The 24106-nt window shown below is 46.5% G+C and overlaps 1 protein-coding gene across 2 annotated transcripts; it reads left to right on the forward strand.

The window, feature by feature from the left end:
• Positions 1 to 5304: 5304 nt before the first annotated feature.
• On the forward strand, positions 5305 to 23967 carry LOC139765008 (probable diacyglycerol O-acyltransferase tgs1). Of its 2 annotated transcripts, XM_071692067.1 has the most exons (8): positions 5305 to 6642; positions 7627 to 7761; positions 9640 to 9748; positions 11442 to 11569; positions 13222 to 13375; positions 14378 to 14522; positions 16718 to 16881; positions 17345 to 17554. In XM_071692067.1, exons 1-8 carry the CDS (start codon positions 5726 to 5728, stop codon positions 17417 to 17419), a joined length of 1827 nt encoding a protein of 608 aa, XP_071548168.1. In that variant the 5' UTR covers positions 5305 to 5725; the 3' UTR covers positions 17420 to 17554. The 2 variants fall into 2 exon arrangements, with proteins under 2 accessions (XP_071548168.1, XP_071548167.1); XM_071692066.1 differs by lacking the exon at positions 11442 to 11569 and having other exon boundaries at positions 17345 to 23967.
• The last annotated feature ends 139 nt before the right edge of the window (positions 23968 to 24106 follow it).

Below are 24106 nucleotides of genomic sequence, written 5' to 3' on the forward strand. Positions count from 1 at the left end.
GGTGCTTGTGAGAGTAGCTGTGGTTCCCTGGTGCTTGTGAGAGTAGCTGTGGTTCCCTGGTGCTTGTGAGAGTAGCTGTGGTTCCCTGGTGCTTGTGAGAGTAGCTGTGGTTCCCTGGTGCTTGTGAGAGTAGCTGTGGTTCCCTGGTGCTTGTGAGAGTAGCTGTGGTTCCCTGGTGCTTGTGAGAGTAGCTGTGGTTCCCTGGTGCTTGTGAGAGTAGCTGTGGTTCCCTGGTGCTTGTGAGAGTAGCTGTGGTTCCCTGGTGCTTGTGAGAGTAGCTGTGGTTCCCTGGTGCTTGTGAGAGTAGCTGTGGTTCCCTGGTGCTTGTGAGAGTAGCTGTGGTTCCCTGGTGCTTGTGAGAGTAGCTGTGGTTCCCTGGTGCTTGTGAGAGTAGCTGTGGTTCCCTGGTGCTTGTGAGAGTAGCTGTGGTTCCCTGGTGCTTGTGAGAGTAGCTGTGGTTCCCTGGTGCTTGTGAGAGTAGCTGTGGTTCCCTGGTGCTTGTGAGAGTAGCTGTGGTTCCCTGGTGCTTGTGAGAGTAGCTGTGGTTCCCTGGTGCTTGTGAGAGTAGCTGTGGTTCCCTGGTGCTTGTGAGAGTAGCTGTGGTTCCCTGGTGCTTGTGAGAGTAGCTGTGGTTCCCTGGTGCTTGTGAGAGTAGCTGTGGTTCCCTGGTGCTTGTGAGAGTAGCTGTGGTTCCCTGGTGCTTGTGAGAGTAGCTGTGGTTCCCTGGTGCTTGTGAGAGTAGCTGTGGTTCCCTGGTGCTTGTGAGAGTAGCTGTGGTTCCCTGGTGCTTGTGAGAGTAGCTGTGGTTCCCTGGTGCTTGTGAGAGTAGCTGTGGTTCCCTGGTGCTTGTGAGAGTAGCTGTGGTTCCCTGGTGCTTGTGAGAGTAGCTGTGGTTCCCTGGTGCTTGTGAGAGTATCTGTGGTTCCCTGGTGCTTGTGAGAGTAGCTGTGGTTCCCTGGTGCTTGTGAGAGTAGCTGTGGTTCCCTGGTGCTTGTGAGAGTATCAGTGGCTCCTTGCTGTGTGTGAGATTACATGTAGCTCCCTAGTTCATGTAAGAGTATGTTCGTCCTTGGCGCTTATAGATATTTCTGTGGAGATTGTACGAAAATGTTCACCTCCCTTGCCCTTGGGAGGGTAAGTCAGTCTCTCTGGTGTTTGTGAGAGCAGTTATGGCTCCCTGGTGCTTGTGACATGAGTCCAATCCTTCCAGGCATTCATTCGCAAAGATCAAGAAGAACTATGGCCTTAGAACATGGCCCTGCAGCACGCCGCTAGTGACCTTCACCAATGTTGAGAAGGCTCCTCTGACATGAGTCATTTGTTCTTTCCCACTAAGTCAATCTTCTGTCTATCGAAGGAGTCTTGCCCCTCCCTGAGGACCCAGCTTGTTCACCAACATCCTGTTTGGTAGTGACCAATGCGTTCTAATGCTCCAGGCACAGACAACCCACCCAGACTCCTCTTTTGTCTATCACAGTTCAACTCTCACGTTGAAGTGCAAGCGGTTCGTCGCACATGGCCTCCTTTCTCCGAAATCATATTGTTTCTCGCGTAGCTAATTTCTCGTCTACAAGATGTAATCCATTTGCATTCTGATTGTATTTTCTATGACATTATGTACACCACACTCAATAGGGAAACTAGTCTGTAGTTAAATACGTCCTCACAGACTCCATTCTTAAAGATGCATATGGTATTTGCTCGCTGTAGCTCCCTTGGTACTTTACCTTCCTCTGTGGCCTGTCAAGTGTATCCTCATACATCATTAGCATACACTGAAAAACCATCAGAACCATGAACTATTCAGTTTATGACAATTCTAGGTATTTCACTGCTCTCCAAGACCTTTTCCTCATCCCACATCAGGTGTTGACTTTTGGGGCTGTATTGTCCTCCACTGTAAAAGCAATTTTGCACTCACCATTCAATTCCTTGTGTATTCTGCTATTATCCTTTACAACTCCTCCCTCCCAATCCCTGATCCTCACTAGCTGCTTTTTAAGGAACAATTTATCCCTGATAAATTTCTAGAAACCTTTCGATTATGTCCGTCTTTTTCCAATGTATTCTATTCAAAGTTTCTTTGTTCCTCCTTTACTTGTCTTGCTGTATTTGTTCCTCCCTCTCTTTATACCTTATGAATGTTGACTGGCTGGGGTACCACCTTCAGCATCTCCTTCGCTTTTTGATATCTTTTATTGAACCACATCTTCTTGGTCCACATCTCCTCCTCCATTAACCTTCTCTCTTTCCTTGAGGGTAAAGGCACCCATTTATCCACCATATAGTTCACAGAACCTTCCACCACAATGTCCTGGATCCTGAACACCCATTTCCAAATACCTTCCCATGGAAATTGTTAAAGTCTCTAGAGATTCCACTCCTTTATATCCTCTTTGAATCAACTTTTATCGCTGCTCTATCTACGTCCTCATTTACCACATAGTGAAACTCCAGCATTACGCAGTGATTTCCTTCCGGTTATATCATTTATGGTATCCTCGCTCTTCATTCTGTTGTGTTTGGAGATAAGATATATCAATTATGTCTATGAGTTCCTCTCATCCTCATTCGTTCGCCATCGTGTTGATAAGGTAGATTTTCCTGTAAGGAGTATAGGAACTTTCTGTCTACATCCCCCTCTATCTTCACGAGAATCCAGTTTCCCAGTACTGTCTCTATATGAAATCTCCTGTTACTCATATCCTATCATGTGTGAGACGCGCCAGTTCTGCTGCCTCGTATGCCATTATGATGGTTCCTTTACTGTTATCACTCCTTCCTGATTGCGTTTCATTACGATTCTTCGTGAGATCATGTATCAACACCACCGCTATACACTTCTTTCCCTTAGTCGCTCTTCCTATCGTCTATTCTTCTATTGCTTCTTGAAACTTAAGCTGTGTCTAATTAAGAGGACCAATCATTGCCCTTCCTCGTCTTCTCTTTACCTCCTCGCTATCATGTATCCTTCTAGTCATATCTCGTCTTCTCTTTTCCTCCTTCTCGTGTATTATTCTGGTCTAATCTCTAATTAAGTTTTCTCTGCACAATTCTGACATTAACTTGTGTTCTCTCCCTTATCAGATCCTTGCGATCCAGTTCATCATTACTTACAACTACTTCATCTTCATTTGTATACTTTACTTTCACTTGTGCATTTCCATCATCCAGTATTTCTGACCTCTCCACCGTGTGGGTGGTTCCCGTCCTCTTGCCTCATTTGGTGTTTCCAGTCGTTTGCCCTCTAACTGTATATATATATATATATATATATTCTCTCTCTCTCTCTCTCTCTCTCTCTCTCTCTCTCTCTCTCTCTCTCTCTCTCTCTCTCTCTCTCTCGTCCATGTTTCTATATCTTTTAGTGTGTGTGTGTGTGTGTGTGTGTGTGTGTGTGGCTTCCTGGTGATTGTGAGAGCACCTGTGCCATCCTTGTGATTTTGAGAGTACCTGTGGGTCCCCGGCGCCTGTGAGAGAACCTGTAGCTCCCTTGTGTTTGAAAGAGCATCTGTGGATCCCTGGTACCTGTGAGAGTACTTGTGGCTCCCTGGTGCTTGTGAAAACGTAACTGTTGTTCCCTGGTGCCTGGGGGAGCGCAAGTGTCTCTCTACCGTGTCTGAAAGACGACTTGTATCTCCCTAGTATCTGGGAGAGGACATATTTCTCCCCGGTGCCTGGGAGACGACTTGTATCTCCCCGAATTCCTGGGAGATGACGTACATCTCCCGGGCGTCTGGAAGAATAGGCGTTACTTCCTGATACACGACTCTACCCGGGGCTACCTGGGGGTAAGAGGAAGAGGATTATGGTAAGAGAAGCCCAGTAAGCGTGTTAGTGGAGCCTCTCATCCAAGCTTGCAGTTAATCTTTAAGCTTACAGCTCATCTGTAAGCTTACGGCTTATCTCTCCCTGCTTCAGCAGTCGCTGTTGATCCGGGGTTAGACAGACGTCATGGGTCAAGTGTGATGCAGAACGTGTCGTGAGGAAGACTCAAGGTGCTGATCTTGCTCCTCACGCATCACCTGAGCCTTAGATCTTGCTCCTCACACATCACCTGGAGCCTTAGATCTTGCTCCTCACACACCACCTGGAGCCTTAGATCTTGCTCCTCACACACCACCTGGAGCCTTAGATCTTGCTCCTCACGCATCACATGGAGCCTTAGATCTTGCTCCTCACGCATCACATGGAGCCTTAGATCTTGTTCCTCACACCACCTGGAGCCTTAGATCCTGCTCCTCACACACCACCTAGAGCCTTAGATCTTGCTCCTCAAAGCTTCATGCCACGTAAGTCTAGCGTTCAATAAAGGTGAAAGATTATCATCTTCAGTAACCGTATTCACCATTCTTGCCTTCTCTTGCTCCACCTCTCTTATGCATCGTATGTCGGAGGGAGAGCGAGGAAGACTTCTGTAAATCCTCCACGAGACGCGTGGCGGTCGACTCCCGGCAGCCACTAACTCGACTCATCACACGTTCTTTCATTTAGATATGAATCCTCGTTTCTCATTGTGACCTCCTCGATACTGGCGAAGTTCACTGGTAAATCTAATGAGTTTGCTGAGCTTTACATTATAACTAAACCCCCTCTTCCCAAAACAAAGGCGAAATTGGTTTTGTTGATCTTTGTATTCGTTCATCGATACGCGGGAGCTGGGGCCCATCAATGGATGTGGTAGGGTAAATCAGACAAGCGAGTCCTTCCCACACTCACTGGTGGTATGATGAACGGGTGATTCAACAGTTAATCATGTGGTTATATCGTTAGAACGTTATCACCATTGTTTGGTCAATATTAAGTTATGTTAAATTTAGTATCATCAGATCTACTGGGTCTGCGTTTGAGGAAAGGAAGGCGAGGGTGATTTAGCTTTCTTTGAAAGGTGACCTAAGCCTAGCTGGTCTGAAGTAAATGGGAGGGTTGAAAAAGACATGAAGGATAACAAACAATATATACAGTCCCTCAACTTGACCTAGATGGCCATGTCAACTCTTGTGTTGGAAGCCAAAGTCTTCTGGTTGACAGACGAGAGAGAAATGTCAGACTATTGCAGAACTTATACGGATTCCTGCACGCAGAGTTTTCCCCTCTGGTTCTGGGTTGTATTTTGTGCCAATCTATGATACATTTTAGTTGATGAATTGGCGAAAATGTCTAAGAAGAAATGTATAAGGTATCATGGTGTCTGGCGGTACGTAAGAGTAGTTATAAAGGGAACATTATACTGGTGTGGAGTAGTAGGTTCTGGTCCTAAGCTGTGAGGCTACTAATATTGTTCCTTTTATCTCTTTGCAGATAACAGATCATCTTCAATCACACCCTTCCTTAACCAGAAACTAATCCACTGCAATAGCGACAAGAACTCTTTACTTTGTCCACATCTAATCTTAAGGAAATACGCTCATAAACGTCTGTAAGAACTGCTTTACCTTCTACGAGAGGGAACTTTAGCCTAAGTTGTGTATATAGTAAATAGACGGTACAGTTTTTTTTATAAAGACAATTTAACTCTCTTTAAAGATAGTTTAGTGTCATTGTGTACATAGAAAATAAGTGCGGAGGCAGTTGCTACTGCAGCGTCAGGACGGATACAAACAACATAAAGAGGATTAGCTCAAGTTGCACTTGCTACGTCGCACCTTCGCTGAGGGCGACAGCTCCCCGTAGCTAGGGCTGGGCGTAACCCCCCATCCTCTCCACTCACCACTTGCTGGCAGCCATGGCGGGCATGGTCCACCCTCTGGAGGAACAAGTCTACTTCTGGATGGTCACCAACACCTCCCAGCCCGCCAACATCACCGCGTCGCTCTACCCACCCATAACCCCAGAGGGAGATTGGCTGGACCACCTCTCCTCCTCCACGGACGTCTCCTTCAGACTACTGCTTCAGGATGCGCCTCTCGGGGTCATCGTCCTCCTGGCGCTGCGGGAAGGTGTCCTCACATCAGAAAAACTCTTTCATCCTCTAATGACGCCCGCCATGATGAAGCACCTCAAAGTTTTGAAAACCATTTTCACTTATCTCTTAAAGACGATTGTGGGACTGACTTTGATGTTAGTGTCTCTACCGCTGGTGCTTCCCGTTCTCTTTCTCTTCTGGTTGACCTCTTGCCTCATCAAGGTCGTGTATAGTCTCAAGTTCGGGTCGGACGTCACCAAGGCACAGGGTATGGACAGCATCTGGGGCGTCGAATCGAAGGAGAGTCGACCTTTTATAACGATATCTCTCTTGCTCTACGGTGTCCCGAACCTCGACAAGATCTATCGACACATCGAGACCAAAATCCTAGACGTGAGGGACGACCAGGGCGACTACAGGTACAAGAAATTCCGCCAGGTGTTCTCTCAGAGATATGGCTATTACTCGTGGAGAGACGACAAGGACTTCGACATCCAGAATCACGTGCGAGTCATCGACCTTGGCGCCCTCCACTCCGGGACCAGCCTGGAGAACACCTGCCCTGAACACGTGACGGTGAACATGCTGAACAACACGACCTCGAACACCGAGTCGACAGCTCGGCAGGGGGAGGCGGACGCCCTAGTGCACCAGTTCCTGAGTGAGGAAGGCACGACCGCTCTCTCGGCCGATCGTCCACCATGGGAAATCCTTCTCCTCGTCCGCCATGATAACAGGTCAGCCATATTGTTGACGTCACAAGACAAATAGAGCCACACTGATGACGTCACACGACAAAGTAGAACTATACTGTTGACGTCACAAGACCAATTAGTCTTCATACATCTTTTCTTTCCCACTTTCTCTTCCTCACATTTCTTCTATGTATCAAACTTCACACTACAAATCGTCAGACTGCTATACTTTATTTTCTGGGTTTAGATACAGAATATCAGGTGATTCTGAGATGTGATTCAAAGATTATTTAATTCAAGAATCGTTCAAACTAAATATTTTGTGACGAAGGGACTATGTAACTCGGGAGTCTTGTAGATCAACTATTATGCTATTGAAAGATCATTTGACTTATTCATGTGATTCAAAAATATGTAAATCACATAGCATGTGACTCAGGAATTATGGACATCAAATGTTATGTGACTCAAAAATCTTGTGACAATAGAAGAGAATATCATATAACTGTGTATGGCTGGGGAATATTTGACTTCAAGATTCATGTGACTCAAGAATCATGAGACTCAAAGATTATGTGACTGTCTGCACCTCAGGAATCACATAATTGTACATGAAAATCATAGGATCACATGACTCAGAAGTCATGTGATTGTCTCTACCTGAGAGATCACATGATTTCATCGGACTTAGAGTTCATGTGATTCCATTTGATACAGGAATCATGTAAGTGAATGTTACTTAAGGCTTTCATAATCTTATATGACTCTGCCATCATGTGACTGGACTCATGTGACTGTAGGTGGAACACGAATCATGTGACTATGTGATTCCTCATGTGAATAATATCACATTTCAGAAGACCAGATGGTTACAAAAGTGTCTGTAAAATGATGCCACAGAAGAAAAGGTTTCTGTGTGTGTGTGTGTGTGTGTGTGTGTGTGTGTGTGTGTGGTGATTGTGATAGTGTATGTGGTCGTGTGACGCGTTACGCGAGCTTCAGCGAGTAACGGTAGTGTGACGGCAGGTACAATCTGGTGGTACGGCTGCACCACGCCATCGGTGACGGCGTCACGATGATGCGTCTGTGTGTGGAGGCGCTGGTGGACACGCCCATCTCCTTCCCTCCAGTGGGTCTCCGCCCCGTCAACTTCTTCGTCAAGTGAGTCTTTTAGAGTGGCGTTTGATGGGGGCTGGGGGAGAGGTTTGAAGGGGGGGATGGAATGCTTTTGGTGGTCTTTGAAGGGATGTAGTGGAGGGTTTCAGAATACTGAACAACTCTGATAACATAAAACAGATTACACGTTGATGAACATTCAACACCCAGAAATAATGGCGGGAAATTGAAACGGACGATGTAATGCTAATATTAGCAAGTAAAGCTTCTTTTCTGCAGCAGAGTTACAGAACACTGGAATGAATTACATTATTTGCTATGACGAGGAGTGTCAACGCCTCTAAATCATTGCTACACTCATCTCACAGAACCCACAATTATCACTAAATATAAAGTCATTAAGAAAATGATATACATGTTTAGATTTCGTAAATAGTCGACTAATTCCTTTACCACTTCACATCTCAACCCCCCTACCCCAGAGGCCACTGCCGCTGCAATATCTTAGGCATAATTTCCAATCCACACTTTCCTACAAAATGCCTTTGATGGTATACCCTACATATAATACACGGTGCTCCTTCGCTTTCTGACACTGGTTGTTTTTGATGAAGGGAGCGATAGGTAGAGAGCTGCTCTTCGCAGTATTGTTTCGTCTCTATCACTAATATAATAAGGACTTGTAGATAATGATATAGTCCTCCAGCAGATAACTTCATCTAAAAACTTAAGGTCTTCTGTCATCTGTCCTTCCCGTGTCCTCTCATAAGACGCGACGTCTCTGGGCTAAACCTAGTCATGTGGCGTGATCCAGGTGGACCACGAATCAGTCTGTGGGGCTCGACTGCGGATGGTGAGCTGTGGTCTCGGTACATTATACACACCAGCTAGAGATGGAATTTGTCCAAATGAGACATTTGTTCGTTTGCTCCTAATGATACCTCGCTAATGGTGGGAGGCAATTGAATATGAAATAGTAAGATCCTTCCTTTTCTAGTCTATTATCCTGATTCTGACGTGGTGGGCTGTGTGGTCATGTACTCGCGAAGCATCTTTTTCGGAAACAGCAGATTAACTTCGTGTGTTTGGATTGAAGCAGTCGGGTCGCCTATTTTGAGCGGGGAGAAGAGCAACTCTTGAGGCAGTAGATGCCTCGGACGAGCAACTCCTGAGGCAGCAGATGCCTCAGACGAGTAACTCTTGAGGCAGTATGATGCCTCAGTATGTCCTGGGAGTGAGTCGTTGGACCTTAAACAGTTGAGAAACGATTCCTGCAACGAGTAATAATGATAAGTTGGTGTAGGAACTTGGATCCAATCTGTCGATGTGTCAAGGATTGCCACCTACATCCAGCAGTGCCAGGCATACTGCTGGCGCGTTGGAGAAGATAGTAACTCTTTGGATGTTCCCTGAATGTCGCTGGGCACAGTGGGAGCAGCACCACAGGATGGGAATGGCATGGTAAGTGCAAATGGCACGACAGACACACAGTAGGATCAGTGAAAGGTGTTTGTTATCAAGCCCCGACACAGGTCAACCGGGTCATTCCTCCCAGAGCATCTCAAGGTGTTCAGTTCTCTTGGTGTTCTTCATAACCTGGTTGTTCTCGGTATGTGTTCGTTCTGTGGTCCATTTCCTATACCAGTGTATACGTCACTGTCTTGTGGATACGTATCATTGTATGAGACTTGAACATTTCCATTTTTTAACATGAATTTATTGGCTCATTCATAATCATTTTGTATTGCTGTTTTCTTTGTTTGTGTTCTTATCTAGACATTATATATATATACTGTGTTATTGTATTTCATGATACTCGATCTTGTAGTATTTTGAAGTTCAAAAAGATCTTTATATTTTGTTACATTTTGATCTTTTCGTTTCACTGTGACCACAGTCCTGTAAACGACCGTTCTTCTTCAGGCTGGCCATGATGGTGTGGTCGGCCCTGGTGCTTCCCCTGGGCCTCCTGCAGGTGGTGGCTAACTTCGACCACAACGCCCTCCACGGACAACTGCTCTCCGGCAGAAAGGTCAGCCTCTCAGTACTCGCTCACTCACTCACTCACTCTGCTCCTGAGGCTGAAGGAGGAAGTCCCACTTGTGGGTCTCTGATATTGTTCCTCTGACACTGTCCACATGACACTTTCACATCACGTTATCCCTTGACACTGTCCCATAGGACTATCCCTTGACACTGTCCCCTAACACTGTCCCTTGACACTATACCTTAACAGTATCCCTTGACACTGTCCCATAGGACTTTTACTTGACACTGTCCCCTAGCATTATCCCTGGGTACTGTCCCTGGCACTGTCGCTTGACACTATCCCCTAGCCCTACCTCATAACACTGCCCCATGTCTGCATATGATACAATTACCTTCGTGTATGTGGTGTCTTAAGGGCGTGTGTGAGAATTGGTAGGGGCAGCGTCTGGGGTATATACAGTGTGAGTGTTCATAGGAGGGGCCGACCATACATGATGCAGTGAATTAAGGAAAGACTAGAACCCCGAAGAAAGTATATAAGAGGCAGAAGTGCTGGAAGTGAGGGTCGGGTCGCTGATGAGACAGATGATAACAGATGGGGGTGATAATAGGTTGATTATAACCTTTGACCACACAGACCGTCTTCATTGTGAGAAGGGTAAAGCTTTGGCACTAGCGAACAGGTCGATAATTAACTTTGGAGACCAGAGCTTCTATAGACATTCTCAAATTTACAAAAATTGATCATAATGCAACACTGTGTTACCTGGTCAGACCCTGGGTGTTAGTCTAGGTAGAAGATGGACTAAGTGTCCTCGCGGAGCTGAGTCCACTGAATGATGTTTTGCTTGTGAGAAATTATGAATGTTTGGGTCTTTCACAAATTGACTTGAGAGGCGTTAACACAGAGCGGAGAGGCTACCACATCAAAACTAAGATTGGAAATGATAACGAGCGTATTCTCCACTGTGTCTAGATGCGACTTTGTCTGGTTCATTGTTATGGGAGGCAGTTACCTAGAGGGGAACTTTGAACATTCTATAGGACTGAGCAATGGCCCCAGCGGACATTGTTATATCCCCAACAACTTAAAGGAAAGTCTGCACATTTCCTTGTGTTGATATGACTATGTTGCGCCCTGAGTGAGAATGGAATGGAACCCTTCCGCTCGCCCACTGGGAATTTCTGTAAGGAATGACCAGGCTAGTTGTTGAAGAAAGAGGATACGAGCAAAAGCAGACGTCTGGAGGAGGACTCCATAGATAATGGAACAACAGTCAGTGAATAGATATTTATTAAGGAAAGAGAAGGAAGAGATTAGACAGATAGGAGAGTCATGTGAGGGAAGTTTGGCACGTAGAACCTGTTACGACCCGTTGTGAATGGATTTCAAGATATCTAGACCAACCAGGAAAGGTCCTCAAAATCTCTCGGTGTATAGATGTCTACGGCAGACTAGTCAGACCGAAATGTATTGTTGATGAACGTAGAATAAATTAACACAGTATGTCATACACGTAAAGAAACTGAGCAGAAAGATGCGCAAAAGAAAACGAGAGAGATGATATGAGGGACTTTAAGATAAATGTACACGGAGGTCTGTCTAGGTGAACGGGAAGTGTGTGCACGTAGCAACATCTTTAGCCACATTGCAACTAGATATCATACAGCCATGGCGAGGTCGTCCCGCGAGCCACACTGGCCCATCCCTCTGAGCTCTTGTGTTCTGCTAACAGGTGATGACGTGGTCCAGGGAGCTGCCGTTGGCCGCCCTCAAGCAGGTGAAGCTCGCCGCCCACGCCACCGTCAACGACGTCCTCATGTCCTGCCTCGCCGCCGCCCTCGCCAAGCACTTCGCCCGCAGGTACTTTACCACTGGGGTCCGCGCGCCTCGCCACTCCTGAAGGGGAACATTTACCACTACAATTCATACCTTACAGAGGTCGTCCTCATTGTAAACATTACATACTATACTTGCTGGGACATATTGACATACCCACAATGGTCTTTATGGACTTCTATATTGTAGCCTTTAGCGTTGTTGACTATGATTTCACCCACAGTCCCGCCCGGGTTCGAATCCTGGGAGGCGGCAGTTGGTCCTCAGTTCACCCAGCTGTTCATCCTCCCACCGCAAATGATTAATGAATTGGGTACCTAGTATACGCTAGGTTAGATACACATCCTTGCGTATATGTACAGCCCTGAGTTAGGCATTCAATGACCTCTCAGCCAACACTTGAAATAGAGACACACTAGACAGGAACACACATAACGAAACACACTAACCTGCACCTGATACAACGAAGTTCCCAGGAGAACATCATCTTTGTCAACACTTACCGTCATATAACTGAGTTACCGTGATGAATATATTCCTTTCCCAGGAGGTACTGGCCGTGGTAGAACCAGTGAGCCAAGCAAACTGGAAATGAAAAAGTGTTTTTACTTTCAAATGGCAACTCTGTTTGCTGATGAGTCTGCCACCCAACGCCAGAATATCTATTTTTTGATAGACTCCTCATAATGCACTTGCTTTATATGCCTAAGATTCGTTTTGTATGATAAAACAGTGAACTGAGTGTCAGGGGAAAGGAAGTCAAGTCTTGTGTGGCGAACCTCTTAGATTTCTACGAGAGAGTGAGCTCCGTTTTAGACAAAAGAGAAGGCTGGATGGATTGTCTATAACTGGACTGCCAGAAAGCATTTGACACTGTGCCACTCACCAGGATGGTAAAGAAGCTGGGTCTTCAAGCAGGGGAAAAAAGAGGAGAGAGAGAGAGAGAGAGAGAGAGAGAGAGAGAGAGAGAGAGAGAGAGAGACTAGATCAGTGCACAGATTATCTTCATAGAGTGGAACAAAGCACACATGTTCTGGTTCACTCCTGATATGGGTCACCAGTGGCGTGCTACAGGGTTCTACCCTGCGACCATTGCTCTTCTTAGTTTAGATGAATGACTTACCAGTACAATTACACTCCTGCCTGAATATGTCTGCGGATGGTGAATGTGGACGGTACACGCAAGTTGATAATATCATACAACAGTGGATGACGTTCAAGACGGGGAAAAACTCACCCTCACCCCCCTTCCCCCAACCCGTACAATACAAATAGGTGATTACACACACACACACACACACACACATTTCTGTACATTTGCTGGGCAACCCAGTGTGAATATGGAACCTGTCGTAATATTAAGGACGGGGGGAAAAACTATCTTTCCCTCTCCCAGACTCTCTCTCTCTCTCTCTCTCTCTCTCTCTCTCTCTCATCTCAACCCCCGTCCCCTCCTCCTCCTCCTCCTACTCCTCCTCTTCTCCCAAGTTGCAGAAAGAGACAGAGGAGCTGGAGGAGGGAGCAAGAGAGAGAGAGAGAGAGAGAGAGAGAGAGAGAGAGAGAGGCGGTTACGAAGGTGACCGAGTGTTTCGACTGGTAACGCGTAGTCCCGGGAGTTGGCGGGCTTCGAACTCGGATCTAAGTGCCGTGTTTTCTCCCCTGTCCCGTGTGACCAGGTCGGAGGAGGTGGGTCAGGTGACAGCGGTGGTGCCCGTCAGCTTCCACAACCTGCAGGCGCCCCTCGTCCTCACCAACCGCTTCTCCGTGGCCACGCTCAAGCTGCCCTCAGCCCGCACACTCACGCCCTCCGCCAGGCTCACAGCCACCAAGGTAAGGCAGGCTACCACGCCCTGCCTCTCATGTCCTTCAGTATGTGAGTGAATCTTACATTCGCACGAACCTGGTGTAGCGTCATGATGACATGAGGATGCTGGTGTTTTAAGTCTCTGTCGGTGTCTTCAGGTATGTCTGTATGTCTCTCAGACTTTACTGTGTAATACTACTACCATGTGCTGTTATCTGAAGACGGTAGGTGTGGTGTAAAGTTAGTTGGGGATAAGGTCAGGTTATTTGGGGTATAATGTTTGTTAAGGATAGTAAGGTGGAGTCAAGAGCGGGGTCATGGCGAGGGGTAGACTGGAAGTGTGTGAGGTAGGTCATGGGTCATTTTTGATGTGGTTGATGGCGTGGTGGGCTGTGGTGGTGAGGATGTTGAAGTGTTGTGTGCGATGATGGTGTTCGTGGTGATGGAGATGATGTTGGTGTGAATAGACAAATTTCTGCATTATGTTCAGTGAATGAATAGAGTTTCGGTGGCTTTTCCCGTATGTGTGAGTGTGTGTGTGTGTGTGTGTGTGTGTGTGTGTGTGTGTGTGTGTGTGTGTGTGTGTGTATTTCAGACTAGATGTAATCAGAGGATATGTTTGTGTGACATGAGGGCAATGTACAGTCTCCCAAAAAAGTATCGGTCACCCGGGCCCGAAGTTGTTAATAATCTACAATTGACCAACCGAGATGAAAACACAGCGTCACTGACAACTTTTTTTCAGTTGTAAATGACATCAGGATGACAGCAAAGTCGAGAGTTAATCTCATTCGTCCAGTTGTATAGGGTGAGAAACTACAACCCCGGGGAATCGATACATTTTTGGGGGGAGTGTGTATATGACTTTACATATGGCACTACCATACGTATTCTGTCACCATCTCCATGAGCCTCCATGACTGGGGGACTCATGAGGTGAGTACATGAGGCGTGCCATCATGTGGGTGATGGGGGTCGAGGGTCAGGTCAGCCTGTGTCAGCGATGGTGTGGTGTTGTCTGCCGACAGAGCGTCCTGGAGGGGATGAAGCGAGACCCAACCCTCGGAGCCGTCTTCTGGGTGGTGAGGGCCGTGAGCCAGGTCCTGCCGGCGCCCGTGGCCGAACTCCTCCTCTCCGGCAGGGGCGTCACTGTCGCCGCCAGCAACGTGCCAGGTCAGTGACCACACTCTCTCTCTCTCTCTCTCTCTCTCTCTCTCTCTCTCTCTCTCTCTCTCTCTCTCTCTCTCTCTCTCTCTCTACCAGCGTTCTTGTATAGGGACTTCCTCCACCTCCTACTCCCAGACATAACCTCAATAAATCAATTTCTTGAGCACGTCCATACAACCTTTGATCACGACGCCCTAAGACCCTGGGGCATGATGGTCTGGCACCTTAACCTTGACCCTTAAAGATCAGCTCGAAGGTCACGTCATCATACCCAAAGGGACAGACTTTCCACCCCAGGGACTACACCCTCGTCTTAAAGGAGGCCATTGATATCCTTCAACTCTTCGCACTGGATGCGTCAAGAGGCAACAGATGAAGTGACTAGCCAGGAAGAACACCTCAGAACCATAACTATTTGCTACTACCCTTAAAGAATCGTAAGAACACCTCAGAACCTTAATTATTTGTTACTACCCTTAAACAATCATGCCCATGCACTGAAGGACTTGGTAGTTAGTCGTCATTAATCCTATGCTTAGAAAAGAGATAATCAAGTTGTATACAAATGACAAGAAAACTTTGGATGATCTTATGTACATAATGTGGAATGTATACTACACCCTTATTCTTATGATCTAATATTTGTATAGCATAGGAAATACTCCCAATATTCACCACCATCTCACCTGTACACAAACTCAGACATAAACAAATGTTTGTCACTCTCAAACTCGAAACATTATAACTTCCACAGTTGACATAATAGATAACATTTGTATTACATATCTCTATGTATACACGGCACATAAACTAACTTTACATTAGTGAACGACAGGTATCAGAATGATCACTTGTTACCTTTGAAAAGTTGGTATGCTCTCGGATCCTTTCGTCCTTATGTCATATTGTATGACTTTGAAAATGTGAAGATAGGTTTTATGCTGTGTTTACCTGAGTTTGGTAAAGTGTGTGAAAGAAGAAAGTTAAGAGTAAATGTGAATAAGAGCAAGGTTATTAGGTACAGTAGGGTTGAGGGTCAAGTCAATTGGGAGGTAAGTTTGAATGGAGAAAAACTGGAGGAAGTAAAGTGTTTTAGATATCTGGGAGTGGATCTGGCAGCGGATGGAACCATGGCGGAAGTGAATCATAGGGTGGGGGAGGGGGCGATAATCCTGGGAGCCTTGAACAATGTGTGGAAGTCGAGAACATTATCTCGGAAAGCAAAAATGGGTATGTTTAAAGGAATAGTGGTTCCAACAATGTTGTATGGTTGCGAGGCGTGGGCTATGGATAGAGTTGTGCGCAGGAGGATGGATGTGCTGGAAATGAGATGTTTGAGGACAATGTGTGGTGTGAGGTGGTTTGATCGAGTAAGTAATGTAAGGGTGAGAGAGATGTGTGGAAATAAAAAGAGCGTGGTTGAGGGAGCAGAAGAGGGTGTTTTGAAATGGTTTGGTCACATGGAGAGAATGAGTGAGGAAAGATTGACCAAGAGGATATATGTGTCGGAGGTGGAGGGAACGAGGAGAAGTGGGAGACCAAATTGGAGGTGGAAAGATGGAGTGAAAAAGATTTTGAGTGATCGGGGCCTGAACATGCAGGAGGGTGAAAGGCGGGCAAGGAATAGAGTGAACTGGAGCGATGTGGTATACCGGGGTTGACGTGCTGTCAGTGGATTGAATCAAGGCATGTGTATGGGGGTGGGTTGGGCCATTTCTTTCGTCTGTTTCCTTGCGCTACCTCGCAAACGCGGGAGACAGCGACAAAGCAAAAAAAAAAAAAAAAAAAAAATATATATATATATATATATATATATATATATATATATATATATATATATACTATATATTCGCATAACTTCTACGACTATCACGGCAAAAGACGTACAAATGTACATATTTTCATGCATTTATTTGTACATACGTCGGATTGTACATGTATATGTTGGTCTACACCCGGCTACACATGAACAAGCTATCACCGTGACCCTAGGCAGGTCAGGTCCACCCCTGAGTTCCCTCAGCCTTCCCTACCTTCTATCCTTCCCCTCACATCTTTCCCCACCCTCCCTGACCCCACTCTTCCATTTCCCTTATATCTCCCCACCTCCCCTTCCCTCCCATCTCCTCATCCCTTGCTCCCTCTCCCCCCCATCCTTTCCTCAGAGTACTTTAACCTGACCCAGCGACTCCCTCCGTCAGGTCCCCAGAAGGAGATAACAGTCTGGGGCGACAAGGTGGAAGACCTGCTCTTCTGGGTGCCCAATCGGTCCCCGGTGGGTGTGGGCGTCTCCTTCGCCAGCTACATGGGCATGGTCAGGATCGGTCTGAACGTGGACGCCGCCCTGGTCCACTCCCGAGAGGAGGTAAGTCCCACCTGATCCTTAGAAAGTGTTCTGCTGTACCAGGGATCAGGCGTCAGCCTAGCTGGGTGTTGGTCAGACTCTCTCTCTCTCTCTCTCTCTCTCTCTCTCTCAATCGAAACTTTAGTTACGATTGATGAAATTCGTTATCCCAATTACGTGCAAAATACATTTCAGCACCTCACAGGATGGGATCAGTAGGTAGCATTTCAAACAGACGTTGTAATGTAGGAATATCATGTTACGTAGAGATGAATTCAGTCGAACAAGTTGGTTGACAGTGGTCACCTCAAACCCCTGCTTAACTTAAATTTTCAAGGCAGTCCCCTGATGTCTGACTTGTCGAGGTCTTATTACGCAGTGTATAACATTGTCTAGTTTCTAGTTTCTTTGTTTACTTTCTATTTTCTAAGTTCAGTACACCTCACGCCTGCCTGGTGTGTGTGTGTGTGTCTCTCCCTTGCAGGCTCAGACGCTGCTGGAGGACATGGAACGAGAGCTCCATCACCTACACCAGCAGTTGGTCCTGGACCAACAGTGACGCCCCCCACTACCAGACACTGCTACCCCCACGGGGCCTCCTCCAGCCTCCAGTCTGGTAGGGCAAGGCGACCAGCGCTACAGGAGAAGTGGCACCACCCGGACCTTGGCACTACGTGGGATGTGGCCCTCCCTGAGGCGTGGCCCTGCGTGGTGACCGTCCCTAGTCAGGGCCGGGCTTGGTGTGGACCATGGCCATCTTCGGAGCTTGGTCTAGCCTGGGGCGTGGCCCCACTCGGATCGTGGCGTTGCATGGAGCGTGACCCTGCCTGGAGCGTGGGTCTGTCTGGAGTCTGGCAGTACCTGGAGCGTGGCCCTGCCTGGAGTCTTCTAACTCCTCGCGGGTCTTGGCCCTGGAGGGAACCTGGCCTGGCAGGAACCATGGCCCACCATGAAGACTGTCCATGCAGGAAGACTGCACCAGCAGAGGCCCGGCCCTTCATGACACCTCTCCTGACGTGGAACTTAGCTCAAGGTGGATCCTGGCCCTGTATGGAGCCTGACCTTACATGGAGCCTAGCTCGAAATGGAGTTTGGCCCTACGTAGGTCCTAGCCAAGGCGGCGTTTGCATCTGCATGGACCCTAGCTCTGAGCGGGACCTGCTGGGCCTGCTTGGTGTCTGGCCCTGTGTGAAGGCTGGCCCGGTAAGGTTCAGCTTGCCCGTGTGTGAAGCCTTACCCCACATGGAACCAGACCTAGCATGGACACTAGCCCAGCATGGATCCTTGTGCTTTGTGTCGAACCTAGCGAGACCTAGACCTCGGCCCTGTGTGGCACTTCGCCCTGATAGGATCGTGGCCTTCTGGGGAACCCGGACCTCTCTTGAACCCGGACGTACACGAGGTCTGGTTTCTCGTTGGTCTTAGGATTGTGTGTGAAACTTAGCCATGAGAGGAAGAGGATGGCTGGCTGTGACTGGACAAAAGCTTCTCACCAAACAGTACTGCATCGGTCCGTCCACTGAGGAGGGTAATAAAGGAAAATGCAAAGGATGGCTGCAACACGCTCGTAGTGACACACACACACACACACACACACACACGAGAAAGAAGGACGTTTGTGTGGTCTAAGCTTGAAAGCAGGAAGATGTAGAGGGGTATCTTTGGTGAACTAGAATACGTCAACAGTAGCATGTAAATGTAGAATGTCTCTCTCGACAGATACTATGATTCACTCTCATTCCCTCCATCACCAAACACATCTTCAGTACACCCTCCATAAACCAGTGTTCAACATCACCCTCGACAGACATATCTCCACTACTCTCTCGACACTTGCTCCTCCCAGACAAGGTTATATTGTTAGCAAATGTTCATGATGTTGCTGGTGACGGCCGCTGATGACTGAAGTAATGGCAGCTTTTGAGAGAAATCGTTGATATATCTTGAGTCTCTACGTAGTAGATGTTATAAGCGCAGTCCACCTCCTGTTCAGTGATTGTGAGATCATAAAAAAAACACAGCCCTCTTAATACTTAAGTAATAGGAGGGAAAACATCCCAATTCTTGACTTCTGTTCGAGTGCGTCTGTCGTACACAAAAGAGCAGAGTTGGGGGACCAGACATTCCAACCTTGGGATAAAGGTTTCTGTCATGTCTTTAATACAGGATGTAGTGGTGGGATCCGAGTGATGAGGAGGATTCATAGAACTCTACGTTAGTATGAAGTGCTCCAGGATCTGGTTGGGTAATACGGGAAGAAGGAAGGGTAAAGAACCTCAAGCGATCGTCAGGGACTAAAGGCGTAGAAGACGTGCATCAAATGCGAAAGTAAAGTCGGGAGTATTTGCTTCGAGCAACGAACAGATGCGTAAATCCTGCATACTTTCAGGATTTGTTACGAGACGAACGGTCAACGCAGACGCCATTATCAAACTCTAAAGACAGAGAGAAAAAGAGCAATTTATGGCTAATGTTTATCAGGTAGAAAATGTGACGCCTTTTGACGACGCAAAGCTGATATATGGACTTGTGTGAGTAGGTCGATGACAGACGTGGCAACTGGGTTTTAAAGCAAGGGATAGCGTGATCTGTGGCAGACTGAAGCCTGAAGATTTCAGCTAGGAAATGTGAGTGGAAGAAAACCTCTTAGAAAGGGGAAGAAATGTCTCCTCCTTCGGTACAGAAAGCGGCGATGAATAACTAGGACATATACAGACTCGCAGTTTGGAGTAACTTCATCCTGGAAACAGACGCTAATGTGAGGATGAAAATGGCTGACGTGTATGAGTCGGTGCCTCCATTACCCACCACACGATAAAGATGGCCAAGCGTGATAAAAGAAAAAACAGCTGCAGTAACACCCGAGACAATTGACCATCTTACAGATGTTTACCGAGTGATGAGGAAACATTTGAGGTAATGGAACACTGTGAGGCCTCCAGTGCCCACTAGACGAAATACGAAGCTTGGAGACTCGTAGTATGTAGCTCGGGCACCAGACTGTTGCACCTGCTGTACCCACAGCCCCCCCCCCCAGGTGCTCCGGAGTGGACCAGGGGGCAAATCCAAAAAGGCAGTGACACTGCTGTGCCACTACACTGCGACTGTCTCCCGAGATGCAATCGTCCCTTGCAGACACCAGCCTGCAACAGATAAAGTCCCTGAAAAAGAGAGTAGATAGATGGACGATACGAGGGAGAGTTGAACTGAGTAGTGAACAGGAAGGACGTTTAGACGAATCTGATAATAGAATGAAGAGCGTGTGGTAGAGACAAGAGACTGTGTCGTGTATGGAGCCAAAGCTAACCATCGCTGGGATACAGAGAGTTTGTGAATATGTATTCCTGATCTCAGTGTAGGTACGGTAGTTGTCCAATTAGCAATGGCGACGCGTTGATTTAACTCAAGGCAAGTATGTGGTTGGGCCTTCTGTGTCCACGAGGCGTACAGACACTGTGGAAACTGTCGTGGCAAAGTAAGTCAGGAAGCAAGAAAAGTAGATGAGATAATAGAAAGCAGAAGACACTGTGATAAGTACGTGGAAATCCTGTACCCGTTTCTGTACAGGTCATATTTTCCATCATTCCTTGAGCGACTCTGACGTCATGAACAGAGTTGCACACCTGCCGTTCCAACACCTCGGGCGGCCCGAAGTGTTGTGAGCTGGCAGGGGAGCAGTGGGCCTGCCAGCATCAACCCCTGGCGGGCCCTTCCTCCACCTTATAGATAATAACATTTGACTCGTTGAACTAGAGGGAAACAAATTGCATCATTTGGAATTCTGATTGCATTGAGAACTGATCTCCAGTGTCCACGCCACGACCTGCTAGTCGTTCAGCAGAATAGAGGCAGCAGCCGGCAGCAGAGAGAGAGAGAGAGGGAGGCAGTCCACATTCTCTCCTCCCTCACCATCATGCCTCTTGTTGCCTCGCGATGCCGCCAAGAAGTTGATATCATCGACTTGGGTAAAATGTCGACTCTCGCTTCAATTTTGAGAGGGAATCCTGCTGTAGATTTTCTTTAACTTATTTAAAGATAACACAATATTTTGGGAAGTATATCATCAAGGGGGAAACGTAGACTAAGGTAAAATAGATGAACTAAACTATCTCAAACGACTTCAGCTTATGGCTGGGACAAACACTAAAAAGAGAAAAAAAACAAAATTATACGATTGTGAAAATGATAAGTCCATATTTCGATACTGAATTCCGATTCGTAGAAATCAGACGACAATATCTCGTAGCTTTCCAGTGAAGAATTGAAATATTTAGAAAAAAAAAAACTTTTGTGAATATTCGAAAAATTCTTTGTACAAGTGTGATAATGGCGAGTACAGACACGGTGCAGACACAGTGCTGAAGTTTCGTTCCGAACAATGTCTGTCTTCCTGTAGGAAGTCAACAATGGTGACGAGACAACACCTGATTTCCACATGATCAACTTAAGTCTTTTAAAATAGTTGTTTTGTGGGGTGACAATGCCAAGAATACCTCACACGATCCAGAACACTTCTCCTCCTCCATGATCATCCATCCAGAGCGCTGAATAGCCTTAGAAGCTCCAGTGCTTGGCATATAAACCTAAATTCGATAATGCAATCCGATCCTCTGGCGTCTGACGATGATCCTTTGTCACCTCTGTGATACTTTTGCGCTGCCACTCACTGAAAGATCATGGGGGGTGCACAGAGAGGGATCCCGCTGACTGAGGCAAAATATCTGGGACCTCCAGGTCATCCTATAGTCCCCAATGTGTTTTATGGGGGAGCCTGGCGTATCGTTTCACTCACTTGGGTCTTCCGAAGGAAGACCTGTCGGTGACGTAAAGGACCAGATGCTTAAATATTTTGCCAGTGTGATAACCAGAGGAAGCTTGTTTACCACAGTTGATAATGTGTCTCGTAGTCAACCATCAGTCTATCTGGGAGTGAATGATTGCTTCAGTTTTGGAAGTTGGTCAGTTATTCCAGGTATCCTCGGAATTCGCTGGTGTATTCAGGAGTTTGGCCGACTTTGTAAGAAGACATGACGCCATTGAAGGTAAACATATTGCCGCTGTGAGCATTTTCTTCTGTTTATCAATTTTTTTTCCATATCATCGTACGTGGCGGGCGCTGCATGGCAGTGGCCATGTTAATGCTGTCCTACCCAGACGCCTTACCCGAGATTGACAATGATAGTTAAGTTAGTCCTTAAGCTATACACAGGGATTCTGTTTTCTATGATTACAACTTTTTTTAAGAGAGAATGAAAAGCAGAAACTAATGTATTTAAGTGAAAATGGGCAATAACATTGGAGTAACGAAATAGTACATGTATACAGATTTAAGAGGTTACTTCAACGCCTCAGCTTGAGGGAAAGGGTATAATAGTTCCAGAGGAGAACCTATAATTCCTCAAGTCACGACCACTCCATCGGGTTGCATAAAGCCCGTTTCATTAGACATTACGAGACCCAGCGAAAAAAAAGTTAGGAGTGGAATTCGCAGGCATGTTTACAGATCTTGAGCTGTAATACGAAATCCTAGAACATATATCTCTCAAAAATCGTGACATGGATTTTCCTCCCAACCGCGGAGATAGATAGAGAAATAGGAAAGAAAAATGGATAGGTGAATAAAGAAAAACATTACAAATTACAGTTGCTCTTTAGCCACATCCAGTAAAGTTAATTGCCTGCAAAACGTGTGGTGTAAAAGTGTTGTTTCTTTAATGTCACAGTTTTGCTATAATCTGTCTTTATTATATGTCAAATATATGGAAGAAGTTGAGGAATTAGATAAAACCCCAGGGTCTCGAGTCTTCTTAGAGTCGGTCTTTGGACGTTAGCTTACGCAGCTGCTGATCTTATACCAACCAAACAGCCAGCCAGCCAGCCAGCCAGCCAGCCAACTAGACAGAGCTAGCCAAACAACCAGAGACAGCCATATAGTCAACCAGATAGACCGAGACAACCTACCAACTGGTTATATAAGACTTAACTGCAGTGTTAAGGCCTATACCGGCGCCCACGGCAGAGATGCCATTTCCTCCTCCCTCCACAAGCCACCGTTGTCATTAGAGACACCATCAAGCATTTTTCTGTGTTTGATTGAAAGTTTGTATAGTCTTTTAGAGCTCTTTTTCTCAGTTATCATCGTGAGTAGATAGAGGATGTATCACTTACATGGCCTAGACGAAATTACTTTATGGTTAACAGTGTATAAGAATTCTTTGCATGCATTATGGTACAAAGCAACTAGGTTACGAAAAACAATATGTATATATATATATATATATATATATATATATATATATATATATATATATATATATATATATATATATATATATATATATATATCAATGCTTTTCCTAGTGGCCCTCCGAACCCCTCCCGCCCTCAGCCAAGGTCTACAAGGGAAGTCTCGATTTGACAGCAATCTGACGTGATGGACAATATTCCCACACGCCTTTGGCCCGAAGACATCAGTCACATCCCAGATGGCTTGGACAACATCGATGCTTCGCTCAATTTCACCTCCACTCTGGAAAGTCACAACGACAACCTTACGTCATACCTCGGTGACGCATCGAACCTTCTGTCCACTTTGGTAATAAGGCATTATTCGCCATCATTACAAGCCAAGCATTATCGCCCTGGGGTTACGTCAAGACATTCGTGCTTCAGCTGCACACACCAAGTGACTTGTGGTTCTCCGACCGCTGACGGGGCTCTGGCACCGTCTCCTGAAGCGGCAGCACCCAATGTGTCTTCGGCATTTTTCTACTCCTCCAGCTGGAATTCCATGGGATCTCATTATCGCCTGCATCCGCAGCAGCAGCAGCAGTATCACGGACTTCGGCAACGCCTTCTCCCTCCTGCAGCACAACCACGGGACCTCGGCAACGCCTTCTCCCTCCTGCAGCACAATCAGGAGACCAGGCAACGCCTCATCTCCTATCCTGCTCCTGCTCTACCACGAGAGTTCAGTCAACACCTCACCGGTCATCCACCTACACCAGCGCCACGGGATTCCTGCTTTACTCTGTTCATGTACCATCAACAGCAGCTCTATCAAGGGCTGTACTTTCCTGTACTTGTTAATATAGCATTGCTGTGTCACACGTGTTTCTGTACCCACTCTGTGGAAGAAGTTCGACAAATGCCATTAAGAAACTTGGCGTAGCTTTTCTACTCTATGAATGGCTCCATATACAAAGAAATAGAAAAAACAGTGATAAAGCACTATAGTCCCATCTTT

This window comes from Panulirus ornatus, chromosome 52 (genome assembly GCF_036320965.1).
Source record: "Panulirus ornatus isolate Po-2019 chromosome 52, ASM3632096v1, whole genome shotgun sequence".
Lineage (NCBI taxonomy): Eukaryota > Metazoa > Arthropoda > Malacostraca > Decapoda > Palinuridae > Panulirus > Panulirus ornatus.

What these genes read in the sequence shown, in the direction of transcription:
- LOC139765008 (XM_071692066.1), top strand. Translation starts at nt 5,726, where the DNA reads ATGGCGGGCATGGTCCACCCTCTGGAGGAACAAGTCTACTTCTGGATG. An exon ending in CCCGTCAACTTCTTCGTCAA is followed by an intron (nt 7,762 to 9,639) that starts GTGAGTCTTTTA and finishes GTTCTTCTTCAG; the next exon opens with GCTGGCCATGATGGTGTGGT. An exon ending in TGGTCCACTCCCGAGAGGAG is followed by an intron (nt 16,882 to 17,344) that starts GTAAGTCCCACC and finishes TCTCCCTTGCAG; the next exon opens with GCTCAGACGCTGCTGGAGGA.